Source organism: Kryptolebias marmoratus, linkage group LG20 (assembly GCF_001649575.2).
Source record: "Kryptolebias marmoratus isolate JLee-2015 linkage group LG20, ASM164957v2, whole genome shotgun sequence".
Classification (NCBI taxonomy): domain Eukaryota; kingdom Metazoa; phylum Chordata; class Actinopteri; order Cyprinodontiformes; family Rivulidae; genus Kryptolebias; species Kryptolebias marmoratus.
The window spans coordinates 11,639,195-11,664,885 of NC_051449.1; the positions used below are offsets into that span (position 1 = coordinate 11,639,195).

Here is a 25,691-nt window from a genome sequence, read left to right on the forward strand (position 1 = left end):
GAGCGAGGGGTAAGGAAAATTTATTGACGGTCCCTAAGTGAACCACCGCGCGTGAGAGGAGGGGCCGGCAGAGAACGGCTGGCCGACATTAGCGCTCCTGTTTCGGGGCAGCCGTGAGCTGGACGCCGCTAACTCCGCGGAGCTCGAATATCGAATATCCAACTTGAAACTAACTTCACTGCGGTTTCTTTATCGACCAAAAGGTGAAAGCGGTCGATAATGTTTTTGCCTGTGTGTGTGTGTGTGTGTCTGTTACCAAAATATCTCATGAAACACTGGATGGATTTTAATCAAACTTACAGAAATGAATCATTGGATGTACCTCTACAGCTCATTAACCTTTGGAGTCAACACAATTCAAGATGGCCGCCACAGCCAACTGACCTTAGAAAATACAAAAGTTGCTATAATTAAGTCGGTTTTACAGATATTGACTTAAATTTTGGTCTGCTAATAGCTGAGAATGATCCCCAACACATACCATGAGCGCTAACTGTTGCATTGAAAGGACAAGATGAGAAATCCATCCATCCATCCATCCATCCATCCATCCATCCATCCATCCATCCATCCATCCATCCATCCATCCATCCATCCATCCATCCACTTTGTCTTTTTAGTGGCTGATTCCTTAAAACTCTGACGTTTCCACCTAACTTCAGCCCAATAAATAAAACATAAAAGAGATAAGAGTCGGCATATCACAGACCCCTCTTTCCAACAAATAGTCCTGAGAAGGATCCAAACACAAATTCTATTACATGAAAGGAAAATGTAAACTCATGTGACTCTCCTAAAACAGGAGAATAATTCAGTGCTGGGTTTAAACATTAACCTCGTCAGTAGTGAGACTAAAACGCAGTCTATGATCTCAAACTTCAAAATGTGTTCTAAGACACGTTATTAAGTTGTGCTGTGGGAAAATTGTCTAGTATTGACCTACGCATGGGAGTAATGCTTGTGTAACTGTATGCTGCTTTAATGTTAACCCCTTTTTAATGTGCGGGATTTAAGACTTTTAGAAATAAATCCATAGATTTTGTTAAAGGAGCGTAGATTCCCCAGTAAATATATATTTTTTCAGTGTATAAAACATATCAGATTTGACGAGTCAGTGCCCAGCCTTTTAAACTTACTAAATACACTAAGCAAACACAGAGTTTGAAAAGTGGATCAGGACTTCGGATTAAAAACCACCTGAGCAGGTCTGGACTTGGAGAGGGAGGATATGAACTGGTGAGATAGCGCGGATGCTTTCGTATGGGAAAAAAAAAAAAAAAAAAAACACAGAGAAGGAACTAGTGGAATGCAACGCCATCAATCTCCGAGCGAGCTCTTATCTGGCCCAACGACTGACAACATTGTGAAGACTTGCCAACATTCCTGGGAGGATGTGAAAGGCAGCTGACATATTTCGACGGCAACTTTCCCAGAATCGGTATGATGGGGAAAAATGTACATGCTGGTCAGGAGGGAAAATTCCTCTCTGCTATATGAAGGAAAAAGAAAGTCAATTTTGTACAAATTTTTGGCGAGTTCTCCCTTGTTTCTCTCACATACAGGAACTTCATATTAAACTGAAATCACTACAAACTGAACCGGTGTTTTGTTAAAGTGATCTTCTCATTGTGTGATTTGTTTGCCTGACTTTGGAGAAAGGAAAAAGACACGCACAACAAACAAATAAGAGCTCCTGTATACAGTTTCCAGGCATGGACACACATTCAAACAAACACTTAGAAACAGACGTGACACTCAGCACATATTTTACATATTTCACTTCTTTATTTTGGATTCATCAGCCCTGGAAGACGTGATTCACGAATCAGAACGGTGCTTTTCCTGCTCTTACGCAGGCCGCTTCTCACGCCTGTCAGGATTTCTGATGCTCTTATTCACGCGGCAACAAAAAGGTGCCAAGTAATGGTTAACATCAGGTTCCAGCGAGGATTATTTCCACCCCCAGAACCCCCGAAGCACGTTCTGCTGCTACAGTGTGTGCTCCACTTCCTGGAAAATGAGTTCTCTGAATCCAGGGGGTGTGCGGGCGGGCAGGCGGGCGGGTGGGGGTTGTCTAACTGCTGCACAAAGTCACACACGCTTACTCACAGTCACATGGCGTGTGTGATGTCATGTGATGTCTGCTGTACCTCTGATGGGTGTGACTCTTTTGTGAATGCGTGACCGGGGTTAAATATTCGAGGCAAACATAAAATGCAAACTGGGTCACTTCAGCCTGATTCTGTTGGGTTTCTGTGACTCTGTTTTGTCATCTTTTACTGAAACCTTTCAGTGTTTTCTGATTCCAAATATGGATCATAATTGAATAGAACAGATGGACTTGAAACTCTAATATTTTATCTCCACAGAAAGCTGCTTGTTTTATTCTGAAGAATTTGACACACATCTGCTGGCCACAGCAGTAATAGACTGAACTTACTAAGTCTGAAAGTCCACAACGTTTGAAGCTGAACAACATCACCTAGTGGTATATTAATAAATTTGAATATCAGCACCTTTTTGGACTTGGTGCAGCTTTAATATACACTGCAATATTTTTCCTTCAGACACTAAAAACTTCAAAAAGCTGGATTGTAGTTCTAGTGGTGCTCCAACTAAAGTAGACTTAATTATGTTGTTATAATTCAAATTATTACTTTCATTTTTCCTCCAATACTGGTTGTTATCAGGCTAGATTTTTACTTCTGTCATTCAAAACTTGTATCCATTTTTTAAAACTGAAAGTATCATCATGGATTAATCTGGGAATGACTTTGTAGCTCAGTACGATGTAAAATATCCTGAAAGTAATAAGTACTGATCTCCCCATCAGTGGCTCAGGCTTAGGTTCTTAAAATACTACAGCACAAAACAAAGCATTGCAGTAACAGAAAGAATAGCTAATAGTCACAGTTATGTCACAACTGTGACTGTAACTGTGTTATAAATAGGCTGAATAAATGGCGGTTCCATTCATTTGTTTATTATTTTATATTTTAGGAATTAAAAACAACAATAATAATGTAAGATAATTAATAAAATTCTGATACTTTGAGAGGAAATTTTAGATCAAATGTCTGTGAACTGTCTGACTTTTATTATGAAGGACTGAACTCCGTGTATCAGTTTGACGTGAAGGACGGAAGAGAAGCTCTGTGAGTGATGAAGATAATAAAGGAAGGCGGTATTATACTGTAGGATTCAAAACAGAGTAGGAGAAATGAGAACAGGAGGAAATAGAAGAGAGGAAAAACTATCGAATAGATTAAGATTTGGACATACTGGTCTTAAGAGCTCATTATTTAGAATAAATCGACACAATACAGGAAACTTCCAATACTGTGTAAGAAGAGAGACGATAGAACATGTTATTTAAGAGTGTAGAAGGTATGAGACAGAAAGGAGATTAATCTTAGAGGAATTTAGGAAAAATAAAGAAATATTTAATTTAGTAGATATACTGTAAATGAATTCAGACTGCAAACGTATTCAGACTTGAATTAGGTTTTTCAAGAAAACAAAACTGATTAGAAGAATATAATATTAGTATAGAGTAAAATAGACATTTTGAGTCACACTCCATACCAGCAGGTGGCGGTAATGCAACCTCAACGTTTCTTGCCATCCGCCAATAAAACCTCAAAATAATAATAATAATAATAATAATAATAAGCTCTGTGAGTTCGGGCGGCGCGCATGAGAGTCTTCCAGCAAAACTCTTTGTGTCGTTACTGCTTTTTTATCCTGTATAATCGCATCGATAAACCTCTGCAACAACAACAATAGTCGTAATATTTATAATAACATCAATATTACTATTAATAATGACCCTGTACCCGCAGATGTACGCCGGGCAACAAACCATTCGAACCCCCCTTGCTAAGCTCCGCCCATCCCCGCCTCCCCTAACCAAAACTAACACAGCTAGCTAGCTACATTAGCTGAGCACTGCTGTTGAAAAATATGTCTGTTATGTTGCTTTGAATGGACATTTATGAGCAGGTGGCGTCACTGTGAAAAGGACCGAACCCAAACCAGGATGTGTTCCGTCGCCGGGTGCAGTTCAGGACGCCTCCGTGCGGCGCGGTTCAAGTTACCCGAGGACCCGGAGGAGAGGCTGGACTGGGTCATGTTTTTAGCTAAAGCCAACAAGCAGCGTTTCAAAGAGTCCTCCTGGACGGACATCACCGTTTGCAGCGAGCACTTCACCGAAGACTGCCTTGTTCGCGAGACTGACCCGGTCCGGCTGAAGCCCGGTGCCGTCCCATCGGTGTGTTTGATGTGTGGACCAGACGAACCTGCCAGGAGCTCCGGATGGGAGGTGAGGGTTTTCCCAGACCTAAAACAGAAGATTTAAACACTTTTGTTTACCCCTCCCCCCCCATAAACGCTTCTTTTGAAAACACAGTAAGTTTAAGAAATGATGGGAGAAATTTGCAAGTAAGATACAAGTGGATTATAATGAGAATCTGAGCACAAAATTAGTTTAGCTGTATTATGGGATGGTATAATAACAATCCTCCTCCTATCTATAGTCCTGACCTTATATATTTACATCAAATCTCATTATAGAGACTGGAAAATCATCTGTTTGGTGCTTCATAAAGGATGCTCTGATGCATCATGTGCTGCAGGAGAAAACAAAGAAAAGCTCCTCTCGTGGCTACCACTAACACATTTCCAGGGCATTTAACTCAAGAACTTTAAGTAGAAAAGACTGAAATATTACAATCCCAAATCACTTTTCTCTAATCTGTCTTTCCAGCTCAGACTAGCACACCGAGCATTGCTGGGAAAACACAGTTTTATTGTTATATGCTGTATTCATGAATGCAGTGATTCTCTACCACTTATGGTTCAAAAAAATAAACATGACACTTACAGTAAAAAAATAAACCTTTTTGTCAGCACATATTTGCACAGTTTTGTTGCTTAGTGCTTTGAAAGATGCACGGTAGACTCAACTGAACACAGATATTAACATATTACCTTTTGTTTTCTGCTAACCATTTGTTTCTTTGTCTAGGAGCTTGCCGATAACTCAGAAGGTTCTGATCTGCGAGATCCACTCAAACCGTGTCCTGATCCGGCTCCACCTTCCGAAGGATCGAGCCTGAAATCACTGGGTACAAATAAAACATGCTTTTCAGAGTTAGGAACAACGACGTGCCCCTCGCATTTATTCAAATTTTTTTTTCTGATCTGCAGGTTCCAACGGTGACCCCGTTCCGACGGAAGCTTCGTGCTCAGCCGATTCCTCCGGATGCAGCCGGGGACACGCAGAAAGAGTAAACGCCGACTTGTTTAAGAAAAAGTAGGTTTGTTGTTCCGCCTTCCTCTAAGTCTTTCTTTTAACTTGGCCGCGTTTTAGCATCAGGTGGCTGATTTCGGCTTCTCGTTGACTTTGTAGAGGGGCACTTTTAGAGGAAAGGGGCGGGTTTTCTGTGAAGGAGAAACGCCTCCTTCGGTTGTTCCGCCGCAAGTGTCCGTCATGTGGAGGTAAACTCAAGATGCACAAAGTCATTTGTGGCGTTGTTGTTAGCTTTAACCAGCTGTGCCTTCAGTGTGACTACGCGTACGAGTGGAAAAGTCAGGTGGGCGGCAGCGGCCCAGCAGCCGAAGACGGACACGTGGAGGCAGGCTTAGAGGTGGGACTGCAGGACTCGGATATAATCCATGTTTTGATTCCATTTACCTCTTCTTGTCACTGTATTTACCTCTTCTTGTCACTGTATTGCAGACAGCAGTAGGAGATGAAACTCCCAGCAGCGTCTCAGAGGTTCCTGTGATCGTTGCGGTAACGCACGAGGAGAGCGACGTCAAATCCGAAACCGAGAATTCCAGTGACCCTGGTGACTTTGATTCAGACGAGGAGCAGAAACCAGCGCAGGATGTGTTCCCTATAAGACTGTATCCGGCAAAACCCAGCGAGGAGTCCGGCCGTCACGTCGAATACTGCGACTACCTGTCGCTCACCCCGGTGCACAGTCAGCTGTGCGCAGACTGCGGCAGGTTTTGCGACGGGCGAAAGCCGCACGTCTGCGAGCACAAAGCGAAGCCGTATCCCTGCAACACGTGCGGGAAGCGGTGCGCCAGCCAGGTGGCCCTGAACTTCCACAGCCGGATCCACAGCGAAAACTACGAGTTTCGCTGCAAGTTCTGCCACGCTACGTTCAGGCTGAAGGCAGAGAAGTTCACCCACGAGCAGGTCCACGCAGCCGAAGGGAAACCCTACAAGTGCCCGGACTGCTCCAGGACGTTCGCCACGAACGGCGAGCGCAGAGTCCACCTGGAGGATCACCGGGGCGCGGTGGAGTTGAAATGCCGCTTCTGCGGGATCGAGTTTTACCGACCCCTCTCCATCCAGAGGCACTTGTTGGTGCACACGGGAGCGAAGCCGTTCAAATGTTCGGTGTGCGAGCGCGGCTTCAACCAGGCGAGCCACCTGAAGTCCCACATGCGGCTGCACACGGGGGAGAGGCCCTACAAGTGTCAGCGCTGCGACAAAAGCTTCAATCACAACGTGAGCCTGAAGAGCCACATGCAGCATCACCACGCGCCCGGCTCTGCACCGGAACACGAGAACGGGACAAAAAGCAAAACAGGAAGTGACTCCGACAGCGCTCGGGTCAATGGGCGCCAGAATGATGCTTACCTGGACCTCGACAGCGAAGAGGAGGAGCAGGATACAGGCGACGAGACGAAGTCACCGCACAGACCTAAAAGTAAAAGGCGCACTGGCAGACCAGTAGGAAGGCCGAAAGGCTTCGGATCAGAAAAAGGTCCTGGGGAAAAACAAGTAGGAGGGTCAAACACCGGAGCTGGGAAGTCAAAAGTTAGAAAGCAAAAGCCAAAACAACGAACTGATGAGGACCGTGAGGACAGGCTGTCTGAGAGCAGCACACGGTTTGATTCAGAGGAAGAAGGCTGCAGGAAGACCAAACAAACTCCAGGGAGAGCTGAAAAAAGGAACTACAGGAAGAACCCAGAGAAGCACAAGGGGAGAAATAAACTGAAAAAAACTTTAGGATGAATTTAATTTAGAAAAAAAACAATATGACACTGGCATTATATGTACTGGTTTCTTAGAAATATTCATTTTTATATGAATAAAAACTTGAAACGTCAGGAAAGGTTTGTTTGCACCTTTTAATGAGGGGAGAAGCAAATACTTTGACTTTAGAGTGTCTCTTCGCTGATGTGTGCTCTTTATTATGGCATCAGATTGAGTTTTTTCAAACATTTTTTTAAACCTTTTTATTATTTAAAACATTGATGTAATATGATTATTGAAGCTAAGTTGATCTCATGTGTTCACTACTTAAAGCACTAGTACATTTAAAGGTGAGACACTGCTACAATTATTGTCTTAAAACATAATTGTTTTAGTTTTTTTCTTAACAGGTTTTAAAAATTAACTGTGAAACACATTGGTGTTGTGTCAAGTTGCATTTCCCCCATTGAGATTTGTTTCCCTCACCTGCTTCACTCTGTTTTTCCACTTAACTTCTGTTTTTTCAGCAAAACGTAAGAAAAGATGTTAATCTTTTTCTGCCCCTTGAAGCTGGAGAAATGCACCCTGATGATTGAATACCACCATTAAAGACTGGTCCCCACCTGTGTTTAGTAGATAAATAAGCTCACACATTTGTCAAATACAGATGACTGACTCAATACCTCATGACGTACCTCTCTTGAGATTTTTGTTCTGCTTTTCTAAAATTTGTATGTTGCCTGATGGCTGGAAAAGGGCTTGCTGATGCAAGAAAAAAAGGACAAAATTAAATTATTTTGAAGAATCCCTTAAGAGAACTCTCACAAGCTATCATCAGTTTGCTTAATGGGAACCTAAAGAGAAATTTATGAGGTTAAATTCAATTTTTAGTGATTTTGTTTCCCTGTCAATTTACTGCACACACTCCAGTCCAGTAGGTGGCGCTAATGGACCTTTAATCTGAATGTCCACCGCAAAATAAACAAAAAACGAGATATTCTGAAGAGGGGACACAGCTCGACACAACACCGATGTTCTCCAGACAACAAACCTACCCATTCGACCCTATATGTACATTTACTTGTACTTTTGTACTCTTACTTGTACCATATACTTATAAATGTTTATACTATTAGAACGCGCTCGTTAACCCCCGCCCATTCCGCCTCCATCGCGAGGATTTTAAACAGTTGATTAGCTAAGTTAGCATAGTGCTACTGGCATAAAATGCTTATATCGCCTTAAATAAACATTTATTAGGTCTTAGACCGAACCCAAACCAGGATGTGTTCCGTCGCCGGGTGCAGTTCAGGACGCCGTCGTGCGGCGCGGTTCAAGTTACCCGAGGACCCGGAGGAGAGGCTGGACTGGGTCATGTTTTTAGCTAAAGCCAACAAGCAGCGTTTCAAAGAGTCCTCCTGGACGGACATCACCGTTTGCAGCGAGCACTTCACCGAAGACTGCTTTGTTCGCGAGGCTGACCCGGTCCAGCTGAAGCCCGGAGCCGTCCCATCGGTGTGTTGGAACCTCGGACCAGACGAACCTGCCAGGAGCTCCGGGTGGGAGGTGAGGCTTCACATTCAAAACAAAGAGTGCAGCAGTGATGCTTCAGGGTTGGGGCAGCTGCAGTCAGACCTTTTATTACTCAGAGTTACAAAGAGTTGGAGTAGTTTTAGTGGGAGAGGAATGGAGTAAATATGAGCACATTTAGTTTAGAAACAACACACCAAATGTACAAAGATAAATGCATAAAAAAATTAAATTGGCCCAACAAAAAAATACTTTAAAAACACCTTCTAGTTTCATACACTACCTAAAGAAGTGCAGGTTGATGCTGAAGTAACAGTCCCAATATAAAATCAGTAAATTTGTGCAGAGACCTGCAGGAGGTGCTATAAGTAGTTACCACGAAAAGTTCTGATAGTACCTGAATGATCGCTGTTAAGCTCTAATCAGGCAGGGAGTCGAAACTACAAGAGCTTGTGCTTTTTTTCTCATCATTAAAACTTCCTCCATGTTGGAAAAACTAAGGTTCCTTTAGCAATGAAAATTGCTGCAGAAATTCTGTCTTTAGCCGATTGTCTTGACTCAAATTTCTCTGCAGGTTTTTTGGCGTTTCACTCAACATCATGACAGTTTTATTATAATAATATTACTATCACTACTATTACCTATTTATCTTTCTTTTTTTACATGTATTGGAGGTGTGAGATGCCAACAAGCAGAGCAATTATTAGTCTCTTAGAGAAACAAGAGTTTGTTGTTCCTGAATATATTTTCTTTAATTTCTGTTTGATTAAAGCCTTTCTCTTTTTGCTTCTTTGTGTAGAATTCTGTGGTCAACACAGAAGTTGTCGGTCTGAGTGATCGAGCCGAAACATGGAACGGTGCGACTTCCTGTTCGGAAGAATCGAGGCAGACTTTGCTGGGTACAAATAAAATATGTTCTTGAAAGTCAAGCGCAGCGATGATGTTCCCTTGCTCGTGCTTACGTCTACTTTAAATCGCAGGTACTCAGAACGGTCCAGTGCCAGCGGGAGCCTCACGTTCTTCGGGTTCTTCCGTTTGTTTCCAGGCGCGGCCAAGAAAAGTTGATATCCATTTGCTCAGGAAAAAGTACGTTTCTAACCTGTTTGTTGGGGATTAATTAGAACATTTAAACTGACTGGAAAGTTGATCTTTTTTTTTTTTTTGTAGAGTGTCCCTTTTGAAGACAAAAGGAAAGTTTCCTGTGAATGAAAAACGCCTGGTCCATTTGTTCAGCCGCACATGTCCGTCATGTGGAGGTAAACTCAAGATGCACAAAGCCAGCCGGGGCGTGGTCATCGCCTTGCACCAGCTGTGTCTTCAGTGCGACTACACGTATGAGTGGAAAAGTCTGGTGGACAGCAGCGTCCCGGCAGCTGAAGCTAGACGCAGGACAGGAGGCTCGAAGGTAGGACATCAGTACTCAGAAAGCAGAACGATAAAAAGATCTGGGTTGTGTATTGCTCTTTTTAAGACATTGTTCTAATCATACAGTCTGTTCTGTCTGGTCTGGTAATTATTTTTCTTATGCTGTAACAAACTTGAAATGATTAGAAATGACAAACCTACTTGTTGTTGTGTCATAGGCAGCAGCTGCGGGCGAGACCCCCTGCAGCGCCTCAGAGGTTCCTGAGGTTGCTGCTGCAGTGAACGAGGAGAGCGACCCTGAAGACGACCTGGAGGAATCCAGTGGTCCCGTTGACACGAACTCCGATGAAGACTGGAGGCCGGCGCCGGGCGCTTTCACTGTAAAACTGTTTCCTGCCAAACAAAACGAGGGCTTCCAAGAGCGCGCCGATTACTGCGACTACCTTTCGGTCGCTTCTCAGTACAGTCGTCTCTGCACGGATTGCGGAGCGTTCTTTGACACCCGGAAGCGCCACGCGTGCAAGCACAAAGTCAAGCCATATTCCTGCAATATTTGTGGGAAGCGGTGCGTCAGCGAGGTGGCCCTGAATCAGCACGGCAGGGTCCACGGTGAGGACTACGAGTTTCGCTGCAAATTCTGCCACACCGCGTTTAAGGTGCAGGTGGACAAAATCAGCCACGAGCTGAGCCACGCAGCCGAGGAGAAACCTTACAAATGTTCGGACTGTTTAGAGACGTTTGCCACGAATAAGGAGCGCAGAATCCACCTGAAAGATCACAGAAGGCCGAAGCCGATGAAATGCCGCTTCTGCAGGATGGAATTTGTTTCGTCCGCGGGTCTCCAGAGACACCTAGCGGTGCATATGGGACTAAAGCCATTCACGTGTTTGGTTTGCCAGCGGGCTTTCAGCCAGGCGGGACACCTGAAGTCCCACATGCGTCTGCACACGGTGGAGAGACCTTACGAGTGTCAGCACTGCGACAAACGCTTCAGTCACAACGCCAGCTTGAAGAGTCACGTCCGGCGTCACCACGCAGCCGACTCTGGGCCGGAGCGTGACAGCGGCGATGCTCAAGCTAACAGAAACGAGACAGGCGAAGACTTTGGGTTTGACAGCATAGAAGACGAACAGGCTACAGATGACGATGCGCAGATGGAGGAACTGCACCTGTCCAAGCTTAAACAGAAGAGCACAGGGCGACCTAAAGGAAGGCCTAAAAACTTTGGATCTCGAGGCATCATTCTGGAAGATGAAGCAGAGGGCCGCGGGTCGAACACTGGCGGCAGAAAAGCACATGCGAAAAAGCAGAACATGACACAGTTTACTAATGAAGACGGTAAAGATACGACATCTGACAGTAACACATCCTTTGATTCTGCAGAAGAGGAAGAAACTACGGAAAGGAAGGCCAACGAAAAAAATCTGATGATGTGACGCATTAAAAAAAAACTAATCTGAAGAATGAATGTTATTGTCAACAAAAATACAAGAAAGTAAAAGGTCAAAGTAAACTGGACTGCCTTGGCAGGTTTTTAATGTGATTTAAAAAGTCGACAATAATTGATTAATTGTTCCCTTATAATATGAAGAGAGTTGTTTGCTTTTATTGTAAAGTCTTCAATCATTGGATGTGTGTGCTGTACAATAGGAACAAAGCTGGTGGAAAACATGGCCTCCTTCATGTTAAATGATATGAATATTAAAATGGTTGAAGCTAAATTAAAATGTGCCACTCTATAGATAAATTAAGTGTCCGTTGCAAGAAAATTTTTTCTTTTTTGCCAGAATAGCTGGGAAATTTTTCATGTACTTTGTTGATAACTGGGTAACTTCAGAGGCATAAACCTTTAAATTTTAATACCATGTAACTGGTAGATTATGGCGTTTTGGGATTTATCAATAATACATACATGGGTAGTTTTAATTATTGCTATACACACTGTAGAAGGGGTGGCCAACCCTGGTCCTCGAGGGCCACTATCCTGCATGTTTTACTTGTTTCTCTGCTTCAACACAGTGGATTTGAATCAATAGGTGAATAACATGCTTCTGCAGAACATGAAGAGGTAATTTAACATCTGAATCAGGTGTGTTGGAGCAGGGAAACAAGTAAAACATACAGGATAGTAGACCTCGAAGACCAGGGTTGGCCACCGCTGGGCTAGCTATTAGCCTAGCTCTTTCTCCATTCTCTGCTCTATGATTGATAGGACTGTTGGTAAAACATCACCTCAAAAATGATAAAACTATCACTGCAAACATACATTTTTATGCATTTATGACCACTGTTTTTAATTTCATTGTAACAGTTGAGGCTAAATATTCTGTTAAGACCACACACTTGTTGTTTCATGACCCCAAGTGGGGTCTGGACCCGAGATTTGACAACCACAAACTGATTTGGGTTTCCACCGGTGTACTCCCGTGATCAAACCGAGCTACCCTCCTGCCGCGAAGCCCCGCCTCTTCCGGCGTCACCATCCCTGTAGCAACAACAGCTAGCTGTTAGCTTTATTCCCTTTTTTTACTGCGCACATGCGCTGCAGCGAGCAGAAAGCGCAGGAACGGTCGAGTTAAAATAAATAAATTTAAAAAAAAAATCAGAAATGTGCTCCGTTATCGGATGTTATTCGTGGCGTCGCGGAGCGCGGCGGTTCGCCCTGCCGGCGGACCCGGAAATGAGGGTGGAGTGGGTCCAGTTCGTCTTCGAGGTGAACAACCAGAGGCTCAGGGAGTCGTCCTGGACGGACATCGGTGTCTGCTGTGAGCACTTCACGCCTGACTGCTTCTCGGACGCGACCGGCACCGATCAGCTGAAGTCCTCCGCTGTCCCGACGATTTCAGTCAGAAGGGTCTCCAGGAAATCCGAGCCGAACCAGGCGAGTTGCTGGGAAAGTTGCAGATGCTCGCCGCCGTGCAGTTCTGTGCTTGACACTTTAAATGTTACTGCAGAAAGAACTCCAGTGTTTGTATAAGAGACTGAAGAACGAATCAAGTTTTTACGTGTACATTTATTTCACCTAATCTCAAATGACATGTCTCTAATTAGACATAATCAGTGTATTTGTACAACATAAGTACATGATTTATAGATACTCCATTGCAAACTATATAATAAAGCAAACAAAAAAACTTATCTTGGTTATGAAATGGTGCAGTTTGAAAGAGTTTGCTCCACTAGTTTTCCAGCTGCACTGATGTTCAATTTTGAAATGCGGGTACACACTCAACGTAAACAAAGCACTTGGACGCTTGAGCCTCGTGATTGACCTACATTAGGCTGACTGCAGACTGCAGGGAAACAAACAGAAGTGGACACGAGTCAAGGAGACTTTTAGGTGGAAATATATCACATTATTTAAACTGTGATCATTCAGCGTATCATTAGTTGAGATGTTTATTGTGAAGGTTATTGTTTTCGACTACACATGACTTTGTTTTTAATTATTGTTTTTGTACAGGAGGCCAAGGGAAACCCGGGCGCCGCTGTGGAACGTGACGCTCCGGATTCTGTCGTGACTGAGAACAATCAGATCCTGCAAAACATCGAGAACCTTGACATCATTAAGGAAAAGTAGGTTTCGCTCCAGCGGTTTTCTTTTCCCGCACCGCGTAGAGAATTAAGTCTAGGCTCTGACTAAACGGTTACACTTTAACCGCACAGGTTTATTCTAACACAGGCAATAATTAACTTGTGTTTTTTTATTTTTCCCCCTCAGAGCTGCTCTCCTTCAGGTGACAAAGAGGTATGTTGTGAACGAGAAGCAGCTCCTCCGGCTGTTCAGCAGCCAGTGCCCCTTGTGCCAGTCGAGGGTAAAGGCGGAGAAGGTCGTCTGCGGCGTTCTCTTCGCCCTGAACGTGCGGTGCCCTCAGTGCGACTACAGCAAGGAGTGGAAGAATCTGAGCAACGTGAACGTCCCGGCAGCCGGTGGCACACAGCCGGCAGAACGCACAGAAACAACCTTAGAGGTGGGCGTGGCTGGGTTTCTCTTAAGCGTGCACACAGAATGCGTGTATTTGGGTTTTAGCTGCGGCGTGCAGAATCTGTGTTGGAAATACTAGAATCCGACCTCGCTTGTATTTCACAGACGGTGTCAAGCAGCAGCCCCGAGCTCGTTTATTTCGTCGGAGAGGAAAGCGATCACGTGGAGCTGTCGGACGACTCCAGCGACCCCGGCGACGTGGACTCAGATGAGGACTGGGACCCCGAGGAGGAGCTTCAGCTTGACGAAGAGCTTCAGGCGGAGTCCGGTGGGGACACGTCTGGTGATGACGAGGACATCGTCTTCGAACACAAGGCGCTGTGCACAGACTGCGGCACCTTCTTCAACAGGAGGAAGCCCCACACGTGCGAGCATAAAGTCAAACCCTTTCCATGTAACATCTGTGGGAGGAGGTTCGTAGATGAGGTGTCTTTAAGGGTTCACGCAAGAGTACACAACGGCAGCTACGAGGTTTCCTGCAAATACTGCCACCTGAAGTTCCACACGAAGTTCGACAAAGCCGCTCATCAGCAGATCCATCTAACCGAAAAGAAGCCGTACAAATGTCCCGACTGTTCGGAGACATTTGCGAAATACCCGGAGTACAGAAAACACATGGAGGGCCACAGAGGGGCGACGCAGTTAAGATGTCATGTCTGCAGGGTGAAATTCTCCGATAATTCCGGACTCCAGAGGCATTTGGTTGTGCACACGGGCGAAAAGCCGTTCAAGTGCGCCGTGTGCGGGCGCCGCTTTAACCAAGCTGGAAATCTGAAGTCCCACATGCGCCTGCACACGGGGGAGAAGCCTTACAGGTGCCAGCACTGCGACCAAAGCTTCAACCACAACGTGAGCCTGAAGAGCCACGTGCAGCGCTACCACGCAGCCGGCTGCGACTCTCAGCCGAAGAAGGCGAACAGGAGGAAACGCGACAGCGGGGATTCTCAACATAACGGCAACGAGACGAGCGCAGACTCTTGGCCCGAAGGAGCAGAGCAGGACTCGGATTGTCACGTGCGGGCGAAAGAAACCCGTCGCAGCAAAACTAAGATTAAGACCACAGCTAGACCGATAGGAAGGCCGAAGAAAAATACAGCGGATGGCGTGTCTCGAGCAAAAGGAAGACGGAGACGGAGCTCGGACACTAACGCTGCTAAAATAAATAAAAAAAGAGCAGTCCTTGAAGGATGAGAGGCTGGATGGATTTTATAAAATGCAAAATCACTTTATTTTTTTCCGAAAAGGTATGGATCGCAACATCAGAGTCGTTTAGTGTGACACAAAACTGTTCAGCTGAAGTTAGGAAACTTTTAAAATGCATCTTGAAGATTTGTTCACACTTAAACATATTTTTATGCATGTTTTTTAAAATCTCTCAGTTAAACATTTTCGTCTCTGAATATATTTTTATATGTAAGAAAGTTTATTTTTAGAATTCAACATCGGGGCAGCTTTTGAGAATGCGTTTGCTAAATAATTTGCAGTAGCATTGTGGGGGAAAGGGAAAAAAAAGTTTTCAATACAGTCAAATTGAACTTGTTTACTCTGCAAAACACCCTGAGATGAAAATGTTTAGCGGTTATTTTTGTTTGGAAGAACTTTTTTTTTAAATTTTATTTTCTAAGAGATGCAATCTTTTTAAACATCAATTCTGTTGAGATCCCCTATTTTTAGTTAGACAATTTATTTAAAATAGGTTGCTATGACTGTTTTAAAAAAGACTATAATGCTGTTTTTCTGTAGTTAAACACAAAATTATTTAAATGTATACACTTACCTTGTACCCAAAAGTATTTAACATATATATTTTTACAGAGTTGTTTTAGTAACAGTATTACAAAAAAACATTTCTAAATTGATTTAGAGGTATTTTAAAGTAGATTTCCCTGACCTTGTTTGTGACTAGATATGTTTGTTATTAGAAGTTCATGCAGACTATTGATTGCAGCGCACCATGGTCCTATTTTATGCAGAAACAATAATACATCTGTGCCTCTGTATCAATATAAGTATTTAATGTCTGTTGCAACTCCTGGGATTCATTTTATGTGATTTTTGATCTGTTTAAATAAAGTTGTTTTTTTTTTAAAAGCACATTGATCACGTGCTTTCTGTCGTGGAGCGCCGCAGTTTTCAGGGGGTGCGCTTCTTTTCGGGCAGCCGTGCGATGATCCGGGTAGACTGGCTGATGAGCGACGACGGGAGGAGCTTACCCTTAAACGGAGAGCAAAGCGTTTCACGGCGGAAGGAGTTGTCTCATTAAACCAAGGACAAACCCATCCGAGTTTTCTCCGTTTCTTAAGTAATCAGCAGCTGACAACTGAACTGTGCATTAGAAACATAAAAAAATAAAATAAAACGATTAAATTTCAGCATCGTCACCGCCCACCCGCTAGCCATTTAGTCAGCCGGGCTGCAAATGGTGTGCAGCCAGTGTCCGTGGCCACTCTTGACCCAAGCGAAAAAAAAAAAAAACAGCAAAAGAAGAAGACAACTGCGAGGACGAAGAAGAAAAAAAAGGCAGCAGGGTAAACTTTTAAATCCGTGTGCTGCCGGCTGCAACTTTTGCCGCAGCCGGGAAAATGGTCTGCACTTGCGCTTTTCCGGGATGCTCAAATAAAACGAAGTCCTGCTCGCCATTTAAATTCCACCGAATTCCGTCTAAGGACGTGGACCTCCGAAAGTTGTGGCTGGCTGCCCTGAAGCGGGACGTCAACACCCCGCCGGCCGCCCTGAGACGGATCCGGGTTTGCAGCGCTCACTTCGCAGACGAAGATTATATCGAGCCAGCAGCGAGCGAAAAAGGCCAACGCTTCCTGAAGGAGCGGGCTGTTCCATCCAGCCAGGTTAGCTTGCTAACTGGGTCGCCAGATTAGCCTCTTTTTTTTGTTTTTTTCTTCCGGATGTGTAGAAACACACGCACAGATGGTTTACAGTTTAAACGACGCGTTTCATTCATTCGCCTTTTTTTTCTATATTATTTCAGGCGTGCACCGCCCCCAAGAAGACCTCCACGTTAGCATGTAAAGTCAAGCTTGTCCTCCACGGTGGTCCTGAACAATCAGCCCAGAAACCTTCAGCCTCCGGACACAGCCTGGCAGAGCCTGCATCTAAAACTGTGGTAAGAAAACACAAAGCTGTGTTGCAGATCCATCTTATATTTGGTGTCTCAAATAGTGACAGTGTCCAGAAGGTGCAGGTAAAGTTGTTTCTTTTAATGTGAAATTATAAGTGGAGCCACAACATTCTGAATGGAGATGTTAAATTTATAACATTACATTCCTGTGTTTCACTTTTCTTACAATAAATAAGTTTGTCCTTGTCAAACACACACACCAGTGAGTGTTTCTGTCATGAACACACTTTTATTAAAGGAGTAGTTCAAACGTTTCGAAGTGGCAATGCAGTCTGAGCATGAAACACCGGCGTCCCCCGCTGATTGGGCCATGAATTCGTGGCTGCGTCTGTGTCATGAAGCGGGATTAGAGGCTCCGTGGGGAAACTTCAGGTTCACGCTTACGGCTGCTGCTTTATGGGATAGGGACCTGTCCGCTGAAAAGCAAAAGAGCGACGACAAAACTGAGGAAAAAATGGAAATCGAACTTGAATAAAACTGTGTTTTGGTTTGCGAGCTGATCTGTACGGGCTTATAATTGCAATAGTCTAGCACCTATTTGCTAAAATGACAAAATATAGACTATAGCAAATGCATAAACTATTTTACAACCGTTTAATTGCAGGGAATATCTACTTAGATGAAAAAAGTGTACTGAATCGTTAACTGTGGGCTGAAAATCGGCAGAGAAATCCGTAACATTGCTGATTTTCATTGCTTTCCTAAACTTTGCAGCTTCACTCACATCCTGAAACGTGAGTAAATGCTGATTAAACACAAGAGCCCTGGAATCTGTGGAAAAGGTTCTTTTTATCTTCCTGGTTAAATAAACGGCAGAACATAAAATAAAAAGGATTTACAGTATATAGCAGATTTGTAGCTGTGATGTACAGATTTTATGTTTATCTTCTGACCTCTAACCTCACTTTCTCTTCGCAGACAGATGATGCAGACGTCGTCGGTGAGAGTGAGGCATCCGAGGCGTCCAGTGACCCCGGTGACGTGGACTCGGACGACAACTGGGACCCCGAGGAGGAGCTTTCGTCTCACGAAGAGCTTCAGGCGGAGTCCGACGAGGAGCTCTTTGGCGAAGAGGTGAAAGTTGTTCCCAAACACAGAGAGCTCTGCACGGACTGCGGCACCTTTTTCGACAAGCGCAAGCCGCACGTTTGCGAGCACAAGATTAAACCCTTCTCCTGTAACATTTGCGGGAAGAGGTTGATAAACGAGATCGCTTTAAAGGCGCACTCCAGAATACACGACGCCAACTACGAATACCCGTGCAAATACTGCCACGTGAAGTTCAAAACCAAGGCGGCCAAAATCGCTCATCAGCAGATCCATCTGACGCAGGAGAAGCCGTACAAATGTCCCGACTGCTCGGAGACGTTTGCCAAGTACCCGGAGTACAGAACGCACCTGGAAGACCACAGAGGACTGACGCAGCTGAAATGTCACATCTGCGGGATGGAATTCCGCCTGCATTCTCGACTCCGGAGGCATTTGGTCGTGCACACGGGCGAAAAGCCGTTCAAGTGCGCGGTGTGCGAGCGCGGCTTCAACCAGGCCGGCAACCTGAAGTCCCACATGCGCCTGCACACGGGGGAGAAGCCTTTCAGGTGCCAGCACTGCGACCAGGGCTTCAACCACAACGTGAGCCTGAAGAGCCACGTGCAGCGCTACCACGCGCCGGGCTGCGAGTATCAGCCGAAGAAGGCGAGCAAGAGGAAACGCAACAGCGGCGGGGATTCTCAGGCCTACTGGGAGAAGAAAGACGCAGACTCTTGGCTCGCAGAATCGGAACAGGACACGGACGACGGCGACGACGTGCAGCCGGAGGAGATGTTTTGCCCCAAAACGAACGCGACAAACTCGATTCGACCGAAAGGAAGGCCGAAGAAAACTGCAGCAGATGGCTTGTTTCAAGCAGAAGAAACACAAGGACACAGCTCGGACACTAACGCCGCTAAAATCAAAGCGTGGATGTCGACGGACGCAGTCTGACGGCGATGAAAGGGAGGAGGAGCTGATCACAAGTGAGGATTCATCAGAAGGAAAAAAGGAACAGTTAGTGATTAGAGACCAAAGAATCTCCTAAAAGACTCGATATTAAACTAGCACTCTTTGACGAAATGCAGATTTAATGCTGCCAAATGGCAGGAAATTAATTACCGTTTATGGATTTAAAAAAAACAATCCATCTTATTACCATCACACTCTACAGCTGTGGCTATTACAGTTTTACTTTTTTTTTCAATTCTTTAAAAAAAAAATATCTTGTAAGGCAAAAAAAGAAGAAATTCCTTTGATGTGGTACACTTTTAATGTTGTTTGCACAAAAAAGTAAAAAAAAACAAAGTTAACGAGTTCTAATTATGTCACTTAAAGCTGATATACTGTCATTATTTTCTGTTTGGTTTTATTTCTACAAGCCCTCCTGTCAAATATTCTGAAGGATATTTGTGGATTGTCAGTGTTTTGAAGAAAATGTAAAAAAAAAAAAAAAAAATACTGTCAACATTTTATTATGGATTGTCACGTTTTTAATTTATCTGTCCAGCTGTACGAGGATCAGAACTCCAAACAAAGCACTTTATTATTTGGATGTCTCAGTGAGATGTGACGACATGTAGTGGTCGATCTTTAAAAAGAAAACGTTTGTTTTCCTGTTTAGTTTGCAAATGTCTTATTATTGTCATATTTATTGTTTGTCTGTAACGTGGCTCGAGTCACGAGCCCTTTTCTTTAAACGGCGGATCAAAGATGTTGATCTGCGTCTGTGTTCAGGTATTCCACACATTTAAAACATTACGTTTGGGTTTTAAAAGGAAAAACTACGATTCAGTGACTGATAGGAACCATTTGACACTAAATTCATCCAAAATTAGGAAACATTCAATGACAGTTTTCAAGTTTTTTTTAAATTTAGTTTGATGTTTTTACACATTTGCTGATCTTCTGGTCCGTGTTTCAAATGTCTTTAGCATTTTTGTTTCAGGTAATATATTTTAATATTATTAGTAGTACCTAGTTTAGCATTAGGGGGAGTTTTTTTTGATAAAGCTGTCTCATATGAATTTGCAGCAGCTTTGTGGTAAAACAGAAAAGAATTAGACTGAAAAAACAAACAAACAACTGCAGTTGAGTTAGACTGTGTATATTTGTAATTTAATTAAACTTGTTTATTCTGTAAAAATGCCTTGAGATCAATTGATGTAAAAAAAACATAAAACTGAATGAAGTTTTGTTTCAGTTGAGGACAGACGACCTTGGAAAGACTAATCTTTCCTCTTCTTTGAAATTCACTACAGTATTTTCATGATGTGATGGATTCATTGTTTTAGCTTTTTTTTTTTTTTTTTTGGACGCCGATTTTTCTTTGAAACTACCGACAGTGAAAGTTGGTAACTTTGTGTGATTTTTGAGGCTTTACTGTTAGGATCCACCTAATGTCAAATCACACCTTTTAGGCTGGAGAGAAATAAACGAAAGTGAAAACATTCAGTTGTTTTATGCTACTTCAGGGAGTTGGCGGGGAAACGCTTATTCAGTATATTCAGTCTTGGGAGTATAATTCGATCCCAATAAATCCCACACGTGTCTGTTTTCTGTGAAGGAGCCTGGAACCATCAGAGACATCTTGTCTGCGTGCCGAGCTCTAATTTTAAACTAAGATGAGAGCAGATGGACCTCAAACCGCTTTGGTCAAATGATGTTGCAAGATCCTGCATGACCCTCAGCTACTACCACACCAAACTGAGCTCAGTGTTTGTAAAATCGACTGATTTGTAGCCATTTTAGTGTTTTGCTAATGTTGGCCATCTTGAATTGGCTTGACTGCTGTGGATGTACATCCAGTTCTGTTAAAATCCTTCTGTCCTTCTTTACTGACCTTGACTGAAGTCTGCATTCTCCTGTTCGCCTCCTTATTTAGTCCTTTCACTGAAACAAGTCTGGGTCTGTGCTCCATTGTCATTCTGTTCAGTCTTTATTTTTCCCCAGTTTCAACAGATGAGCGTCCCAGCCATGCAGATTAGTCAGAGACTGTCACTTTCAGGAATGAGAAATCCAATCCGTTGGATGACAGTGAGGGATGCGATGGAGGCGCACCGAGTCCAGATGGGGGGACCGGAACCCAGCGGTGCCATTTCTGTCGCCCTTCGAGGAGGAGGCGAGATGAAAGCCGAGAGGAATATTTTTACTTTGTGGGGGGCTGCGAAATTAATGAGCTCGGCTCAGTGTGTGGAAGTTGCTTTTTTCAATAAGCCTCAAACTTGTAGGCTCACAAACTCTCTTACTTTCAGAACACGGAGAGGCCCATAAAGATGGTCCAAAGACATCTGGTGTCAGTAAAGCACTAAGTCTTAAGGGATTTTAAAAAAAAAGATTTACTGACATACATCATAAAGACAAAACTTAAACTATACAAACATTTGGCATGACTAAAATGATGAATTCCCTGAAATCCAGCATGCATCCGTACACAAATGAGAGGCCTGTCCAGATGTATTTATCCTCTGGATTAGATCCGCACAGAACTGAAAATCTTTGTCGTCGTGTCCCTGTCTGCTCGGGCTGCAGTGTTTCCCAACTGTCCTGCACACATGTCCTGCGTGCCAGTAATTCATTAGGCTGGTCAGATGGCTCCTATACGCCTCAGCCAATTTAAATGATGGATAATATCTTAAAGCACGCAGAAGTGGAAGAAATGAGCAGGGAACGTGCGGTATTTGCTTATCGCAAAATTCAACAATTTTTCTAATATCGTGCAGCCCGGAGACACTGAGGACAACAAGAATAAGACCAAACAGGAGCGAGGAGAAATGCAGGAGGCCCTTTGCTTCTGATAGGGGTCGTGACTGCAAAATCCAACCCATGGAGGTTTAAGAAATTAAGCCCCCCGTACCGAGCGAGAGACTTATCGAGCAGACTTATCTGTTCACCAAACCACAGAAGAGGAGGAGGAAGAAGAGAGCCGCAGATTGACTGATCTTTTCTCCGACCCAGAGGACGAAACTAAAGACACTCAGCAGACGGAACATCAGTAAGACTTTAGGCAAAGACACGAGACACGTCTTCTGATCTGAGAGAACCGGGGAGTCCCTGGAAACTACAGAGACGTTTGACTGTTCATTAGCTCAGAAAGGCACCGTGGTCAGAGTCTTAATGTGCTCATTTAGCTTTCACTGCTCCGACATCATGTTTTTATAGGAAATTTTAACTTCAGATGGGCATTATTACCAGCTTAAGGTGAGAAGTGATCGTGTTTCATTGTTCATACCCATACGGTGCTGTGGAGAATGCTCGGCTCACCTCTGGTTTATTTTGCCTTGAAGCAGCCAGACTTTCCTCTAATCTTTTGAAGCGGTCTTGATCCGTCGTTTTCAGGCTTTCTGAAAACCTTTCAAAGTTTGTCCTAGAGACACAGACGCAATCTTTGCTCACTTTTTGTGGAGGATTATATTAATTTATAAAAAATAACCACCTTAAATTCAATTTACAAAACTTATTTACCATTCAAGTGTGTTGGCCCCTGAGGTGTTTCATTCAGTATGTTTCTGTTGGCTATTAAATAAAAAAAAAAGATGTTCCCCTTTGTGATACTTAAAAGTGTATTTACATTTGGTAGGTCTGGTATTTTCATTTTAGTCATATAAAACTACTTTCTACAGGTTGCCCACAGCCTTTCATGACAGAGTTTTAAACTAAGATCATCTTGTGATGAAAAATGACGACGTTGCAGCCATTTTGGTCGAACCTTGAAAATAACGTTATACCCGATATCACAAGATGTCACACTCCAAGGCATGTGTTGTGAGGGACTCTCAGCTACGACCACATCAAATTTTAGCTCACTAACTGTGAAATCGACGGAGTTAGAGCCATTATTGTGTTGGCTCTTTTTGATTAGCTGCGGCGGCCATCTTAAACTGGACTGACTCCAAAAGTAAACCCTTTGTAGATGTACAGCCAGTGATTACTAATGAGATATTTTGGTAACAGAGGCATACGAGCACACACACACAGCCATAAACATTCTCCTCCACTTTTGCAGGTATAACTTGGTAGATCTTTTAAAGTTTTTCTGTTTGTTCATTTTGTTTTCATCTGCAGAGGTGTGGGGTTCAGAGTTTCCATTTTGATTGAAAACCCCATGTCAATCCTTCTGCTTATGTGTGTATCCTCTCACTCTGTGTGTGTGTGTGTGTGTCTGCACCTAAGCTTGCTCCAAGACCCTATCAAGCTTTTTTTTTTTTTTGAAAAAACTACTTCAGCTTTTCTCTCTGGCAAAGGAGTAAGCCTGATGTTCTTTCAGCTCCAAGCTGTTTGTTTAGTGGCTTTCGCCTGCTGTTGGCGCCACACCTGAACGTGGTCTGTGTCAGCAAACACACGGGAATGTCTGGGACTTGACTGAGCCGCCAACTGTCGCGGCCCAAGGATGCACTGATGCAGCAGTTAATGTCGCCATGTTTCCGTGCGCAGGAAGCTCGCAGTTAAGAGTTTTGTGTTTAGTTAAGGCCGAGCTTTAACTCTTACCATACTGAGCAGCTCTTCACATGTGGTTTTGTTAAGCATTAAGAAAGAACTCTAAAAAAGACAAATTACACTCCTCTGTGTGGTATAGGTGCTTAGAAGTAGGGCAAGCACTGTAATAAGCATTACTGAAGTTTTTTACGGTAATTTTTTAAAAGACTTTTGTTTGATACTAATAAAACTGTTACAGTGCACATAAGTTAGTTAATATACATTTTTCTAAAATTCTATTAAAGAAGCCAAATTTACAGTTAAAATGTATTTTTGTGTGATTATTGTTTAGTGATGATAAAACAATGACAACAACAAACAACACTAAAATGCTTTTATCCAGTTTTTTGATTTTCTCAAAGGGATTGTTCTGTTTTTGTCATGGACGATAGTAATCGGGATAGTTGGAGCTTCTGAACTGATGGTTAGGTGTCCTCAGGTCCAGATGGATGCCAGACTGTCCTGTTCTCAGCTTTTGGCAGTCATTTTGGTGGAACCCAGTTTCCCAGTCCCACCTTTCCAGTAGATGTCACCCAAGTGCCACAAATACTGACTCGTTTTAAAGACCAATGCTGCTTTCATCCTTTCTGTGAAATTACTATGGCAACTTTTCAAGATACTGCAAGACCTGAGCTGACCTGCAGAGTGAAACTAAACTGATGAACTGATGTTCCTCCTTCCTCTTCTTTTTTTTTTTCCTTTCTTTTTTTTTATATTTCTTGGAACCAAAGGTCCTTCAAGGAGAGCACTCCGACTCCTTTGCCCATAGGTGACCACCTGGTTTTGCAGATATCCAAAGCCTGAAACAGCATGGCAGCAAAATGCCCTTGTCAGAGCGAACTGCTGAGGCTGGCAAGATTCATGCAGCCTGTCATTTACCTCGTCACTCTGACATCTTTGCATATTTTCGCCCCTTATGTTTTCATTAGCCTTCTCTCTCTGTTCAGTGTCTAGTTTAGCAGCTCTCTCCTCCTCTGCCTCAGTCTTGGTGTGTGATGATTTAAAGCTCGTTGTGTTTTAATAACCTGGCTGTTTTTTCTGTTGCCAGAAGACTACACTGATGCTTTGAAGCAAACTTCAGATCACAAATGCGAGCGGTGGGTGGTGTGGGAGGGCGGGGGTCGTGGGGGAGGTGCTGTTTTGGAATGGTATAGCTCTGTCAGCGTTGAAGATAAAACATATTTGGCGCCAGAGTTTACTCAGGAGGATTCTGGGCAGCCCTGCGTCCCTGTTGATTCTTTCCACGGTGCACACCGAGAACATTAGAGGACAGAATTAAATAAAAAGAGTTGAAATTGGAGCAGATCCACAAGCAAGCAAGGCCCCTTGACAGGTATTTTGATTTGTTTTCCCTACACAGGCACCCAAATGAACACCAAATGCCATTAGCCAGACAGACTAGCATCCACCTGGGCCTGATGGCATTTCCTCACACACCAGTTCAGACAGCTTGCTTGTTTATTGAAATGCATTTGGCCTTTTGACTGTTCTCCTTTCCTGCAGCTGCCTGTTTGTTTGTAGGATTAGTCTTTGAATTTGTTGGTTTTTATAAATAACCGCTTGTGTATTCCAGTTTTATACTTTTTAAAAACCCCACAAAGCAGCTCACTCAAGTTTTCAATGACGTTCGAGGCGGGAAGTATTCCACCTAATTATGCTTGATTATCCTTTGTGTTGCCCTGGTATTGGGGAAAAATGTGTTTATTCATGAACTTGCAATTAGTTAGCTGAAAGACTAGACATTGCAAACAAAGCTAACCACCCAACTAATGACACACTTGAAAAAAAAATACTTGATTAAAAAAAAATATATATATATAACTTTTACATCAAACGTGTTTCTTTGGAATAACTGATATGTACAGACATTTGTAACGTCTGTAAAAAATGACTGTAGCAAATTATTAGGGGCACCTACAGAAAACTTTCAAAGGGATGACCAGATGGGGGTTACTGTTAATCTTGGATTGGCACAGCGAAATCAGAAGCAACATCAGAATTTCCGAAGATTTATTGCACTGCTGTCATATATAGGCTATTGGAAAAACAATGCTGCAGTTTGTGAGTTTAGAAATTGCCTTCTGATATAGGCCTTCAATATTTATTTATCTTTTTTTTCATCTTACAGATATTACTAACTGAGAACAGCACAGTCATAGAAGCTGGTCCTCTCCTAT

At 43.4% G+C, this 25,691-nt stretch overlaps 4 protein-coding genes across 4 annotated transcripts; all 4 read left to right on the plus strand.

Moving 5' to 3' along the window:
• The first annotated feature begins 3,880 nt into the window (after positions 1 to 3,880).
• On the plus strand, positions 3,881 to 7,128 carry LOC108239600. The gene is made up of 5 exons (XM_017422404.3): positions 3,881 to 4,321; positions 5,027 to 5,126; positions 5,209 to 5,314; positions 5,411 to 5,648; positions 5,741 to 7,128. The coding sequence occupies exons 1-5, from the start codon at positions 3,995 to 3,997 to the stop codon at positions 7,031 to 7,033; spliced, it is 2,064 nt and encodes a 687-aa protein (XP_017277893.1). The 5' UTR covers positions 3,881 to 3,994; the 3' UTR covers positions 7,034 to 7,128.
• Positions 7,129 to 7,948: 820 nt separating this feature from the next.
• Positions 7,949 to 11,636, plus strand: LOC108239597 (zinc finger and SCAN domain-containing protein 10). Its single transcript, XM_017422401.3, has 5 exons — positions 7,949 to 8,560; positions 9,324 to 9,423; positions 9,505 to 9,610; positions 9,692 to 9,929; positions 10,108 to 11,636. Exons 1-5 carry the CDS (start codon positions 8,279 to 8,281, stop codon positions 11,323 to 11,325), a joined length of 1,944 nt encoding a protein of 647 aa, XP_017277890.1. The 5' UTR covers positions 7,949 to 8,278; the 3' UTR covers positions 11,326 to 11,636.
• A 695-nt stretch (positions 11,637 to 12,331) lies between these two features.
• On the plus strand, positions 12,332 to 15,968 carry LOC108239604 (zinc finger protein 420-like). The gene is made up of 4 exons (XM_017422410.3): positions 12,332 to 12,770; positions 13,353 to 13,465; positions 13,611 to 13,860; positions 13,980 to 15,968. Exons 1-4 carry the CDS (start codon positions 12,498 to 12,500, stop codon positions 15,063 to 15,065), a joined length of 1,722 nt encoding a protein of 573 aa, XP_017277899.1. The 5' UTR covers positions 12,332 to 12,497; the 3' UTR covers positions 15,066 to 15,968.
• Positions 15,969 to 16,319: 351 nt separating this feature from the next.
• On the plus strand, positions 16,320 to 19,545 carry LOC108239602 (zinc finger protein 239-like). The gene is made up of 3 exons (XM_017422407.3): positions 16,320 to 16,720; positions 16,861 to 16,995; positions 17,929 to 19,545. The coding sequence occupies exons 1-3, from the start codon at positions 16,457 to 16,459 to the stop codon at positions 18,991 to 18,993; spliced, it is 1,464 nt and encodes a 487-aa protein (XP_017277896.1). The 5' UTR covers positions 16,320 to 16,456; the 3' UTR covers positions 18,994 to 19,545.
• The last annotated feature ends 6,146 nt before the right edge of the window (positions 19,546 to 25,691 follow it).

Coding starts and splice junctions, on each gene's coding strand:
- LOC108239597 (XM_017422401.3), top strand. CDS start 8,279: ATGTGTTCCGTCGCCGGGTGCAGTTCAGGACGCCGTCGTGCGGCGCGG. Junction 9,424..9,504: donor ATCGAGGCAGACTTTGCTGG/GTACAAATAAAA, acceptor TTTAAATCGCAG/GTACTCAGAACGGTCCAGTG. Junction 9,930..10,107: donor GCAGGACAGGAGGCTCGAAG/GTAGGACATCAG, acceptor GTTGTGTCATAG/GCAGCAGCTGCGGGCGAGAC.
- LOC108239604 (XM_017422410.3), top strand. CDS start 12,498: ATGTGCTCCGTTATCGGATGTTATTCGTGGCGTCGCGGAGCGCGGCGG. Junction 12,771..13,352: donor GGAAATCCGAGCCGAACCAG/GCGAGTTGCTGG, acceptor GTTTTTGTACAG/GAGGCCAAGGGAAACCCGGG. Junction 13,861..13,979: donor GCACAGAAACAACCTTAGAG/GTGGGCGTGGCT, acceptor TGTATTTCACAG/ACGGTGTCAAGCAGCAGCCC.
- LOC108239602 (XM_017422407.3), top strand. CDS start 16,457: ATGGTCTGCACTTGCGCTTTTCCGGGATGCTCAAATAAAACGAAGTCC. Junction 16,721..16,860: donor GGGCTGTTCCATCCAGCCAG/GTTAGCTTGCTA, acceptor ATATTATTTCAG/GCGTGCACCGCCCCCAAGAA. Junction 16,996..17,928: donor AGCCTGCATCTAAAACTGTG/GTAAGAAAACAC, acceptor TTCTCTTCGCAG/ACAGATGATGCAGACGTCGT.
- LOC108239600 (XM_017422404.3), top strand. CDS start 3,995: ATGAGCAGGTGGCGTCACTGTGAAAAGGACCGAACCCAAACCAGGATG. Junction 5,127..5,208: donor ATCGAGCCTGAAATCACTGG/GTACAAATAAAA, acceptor TCTGATCTGCAG/GTTCCAACGGTGACCCCGTT. Junction 5,649..5,740: donor ACGTGGAGGCAGGCTTAGAG/GTGGGACTGCAG, acceptor ACTGTATTGCAG/ACAGCAGTAGGAGATGAAAC.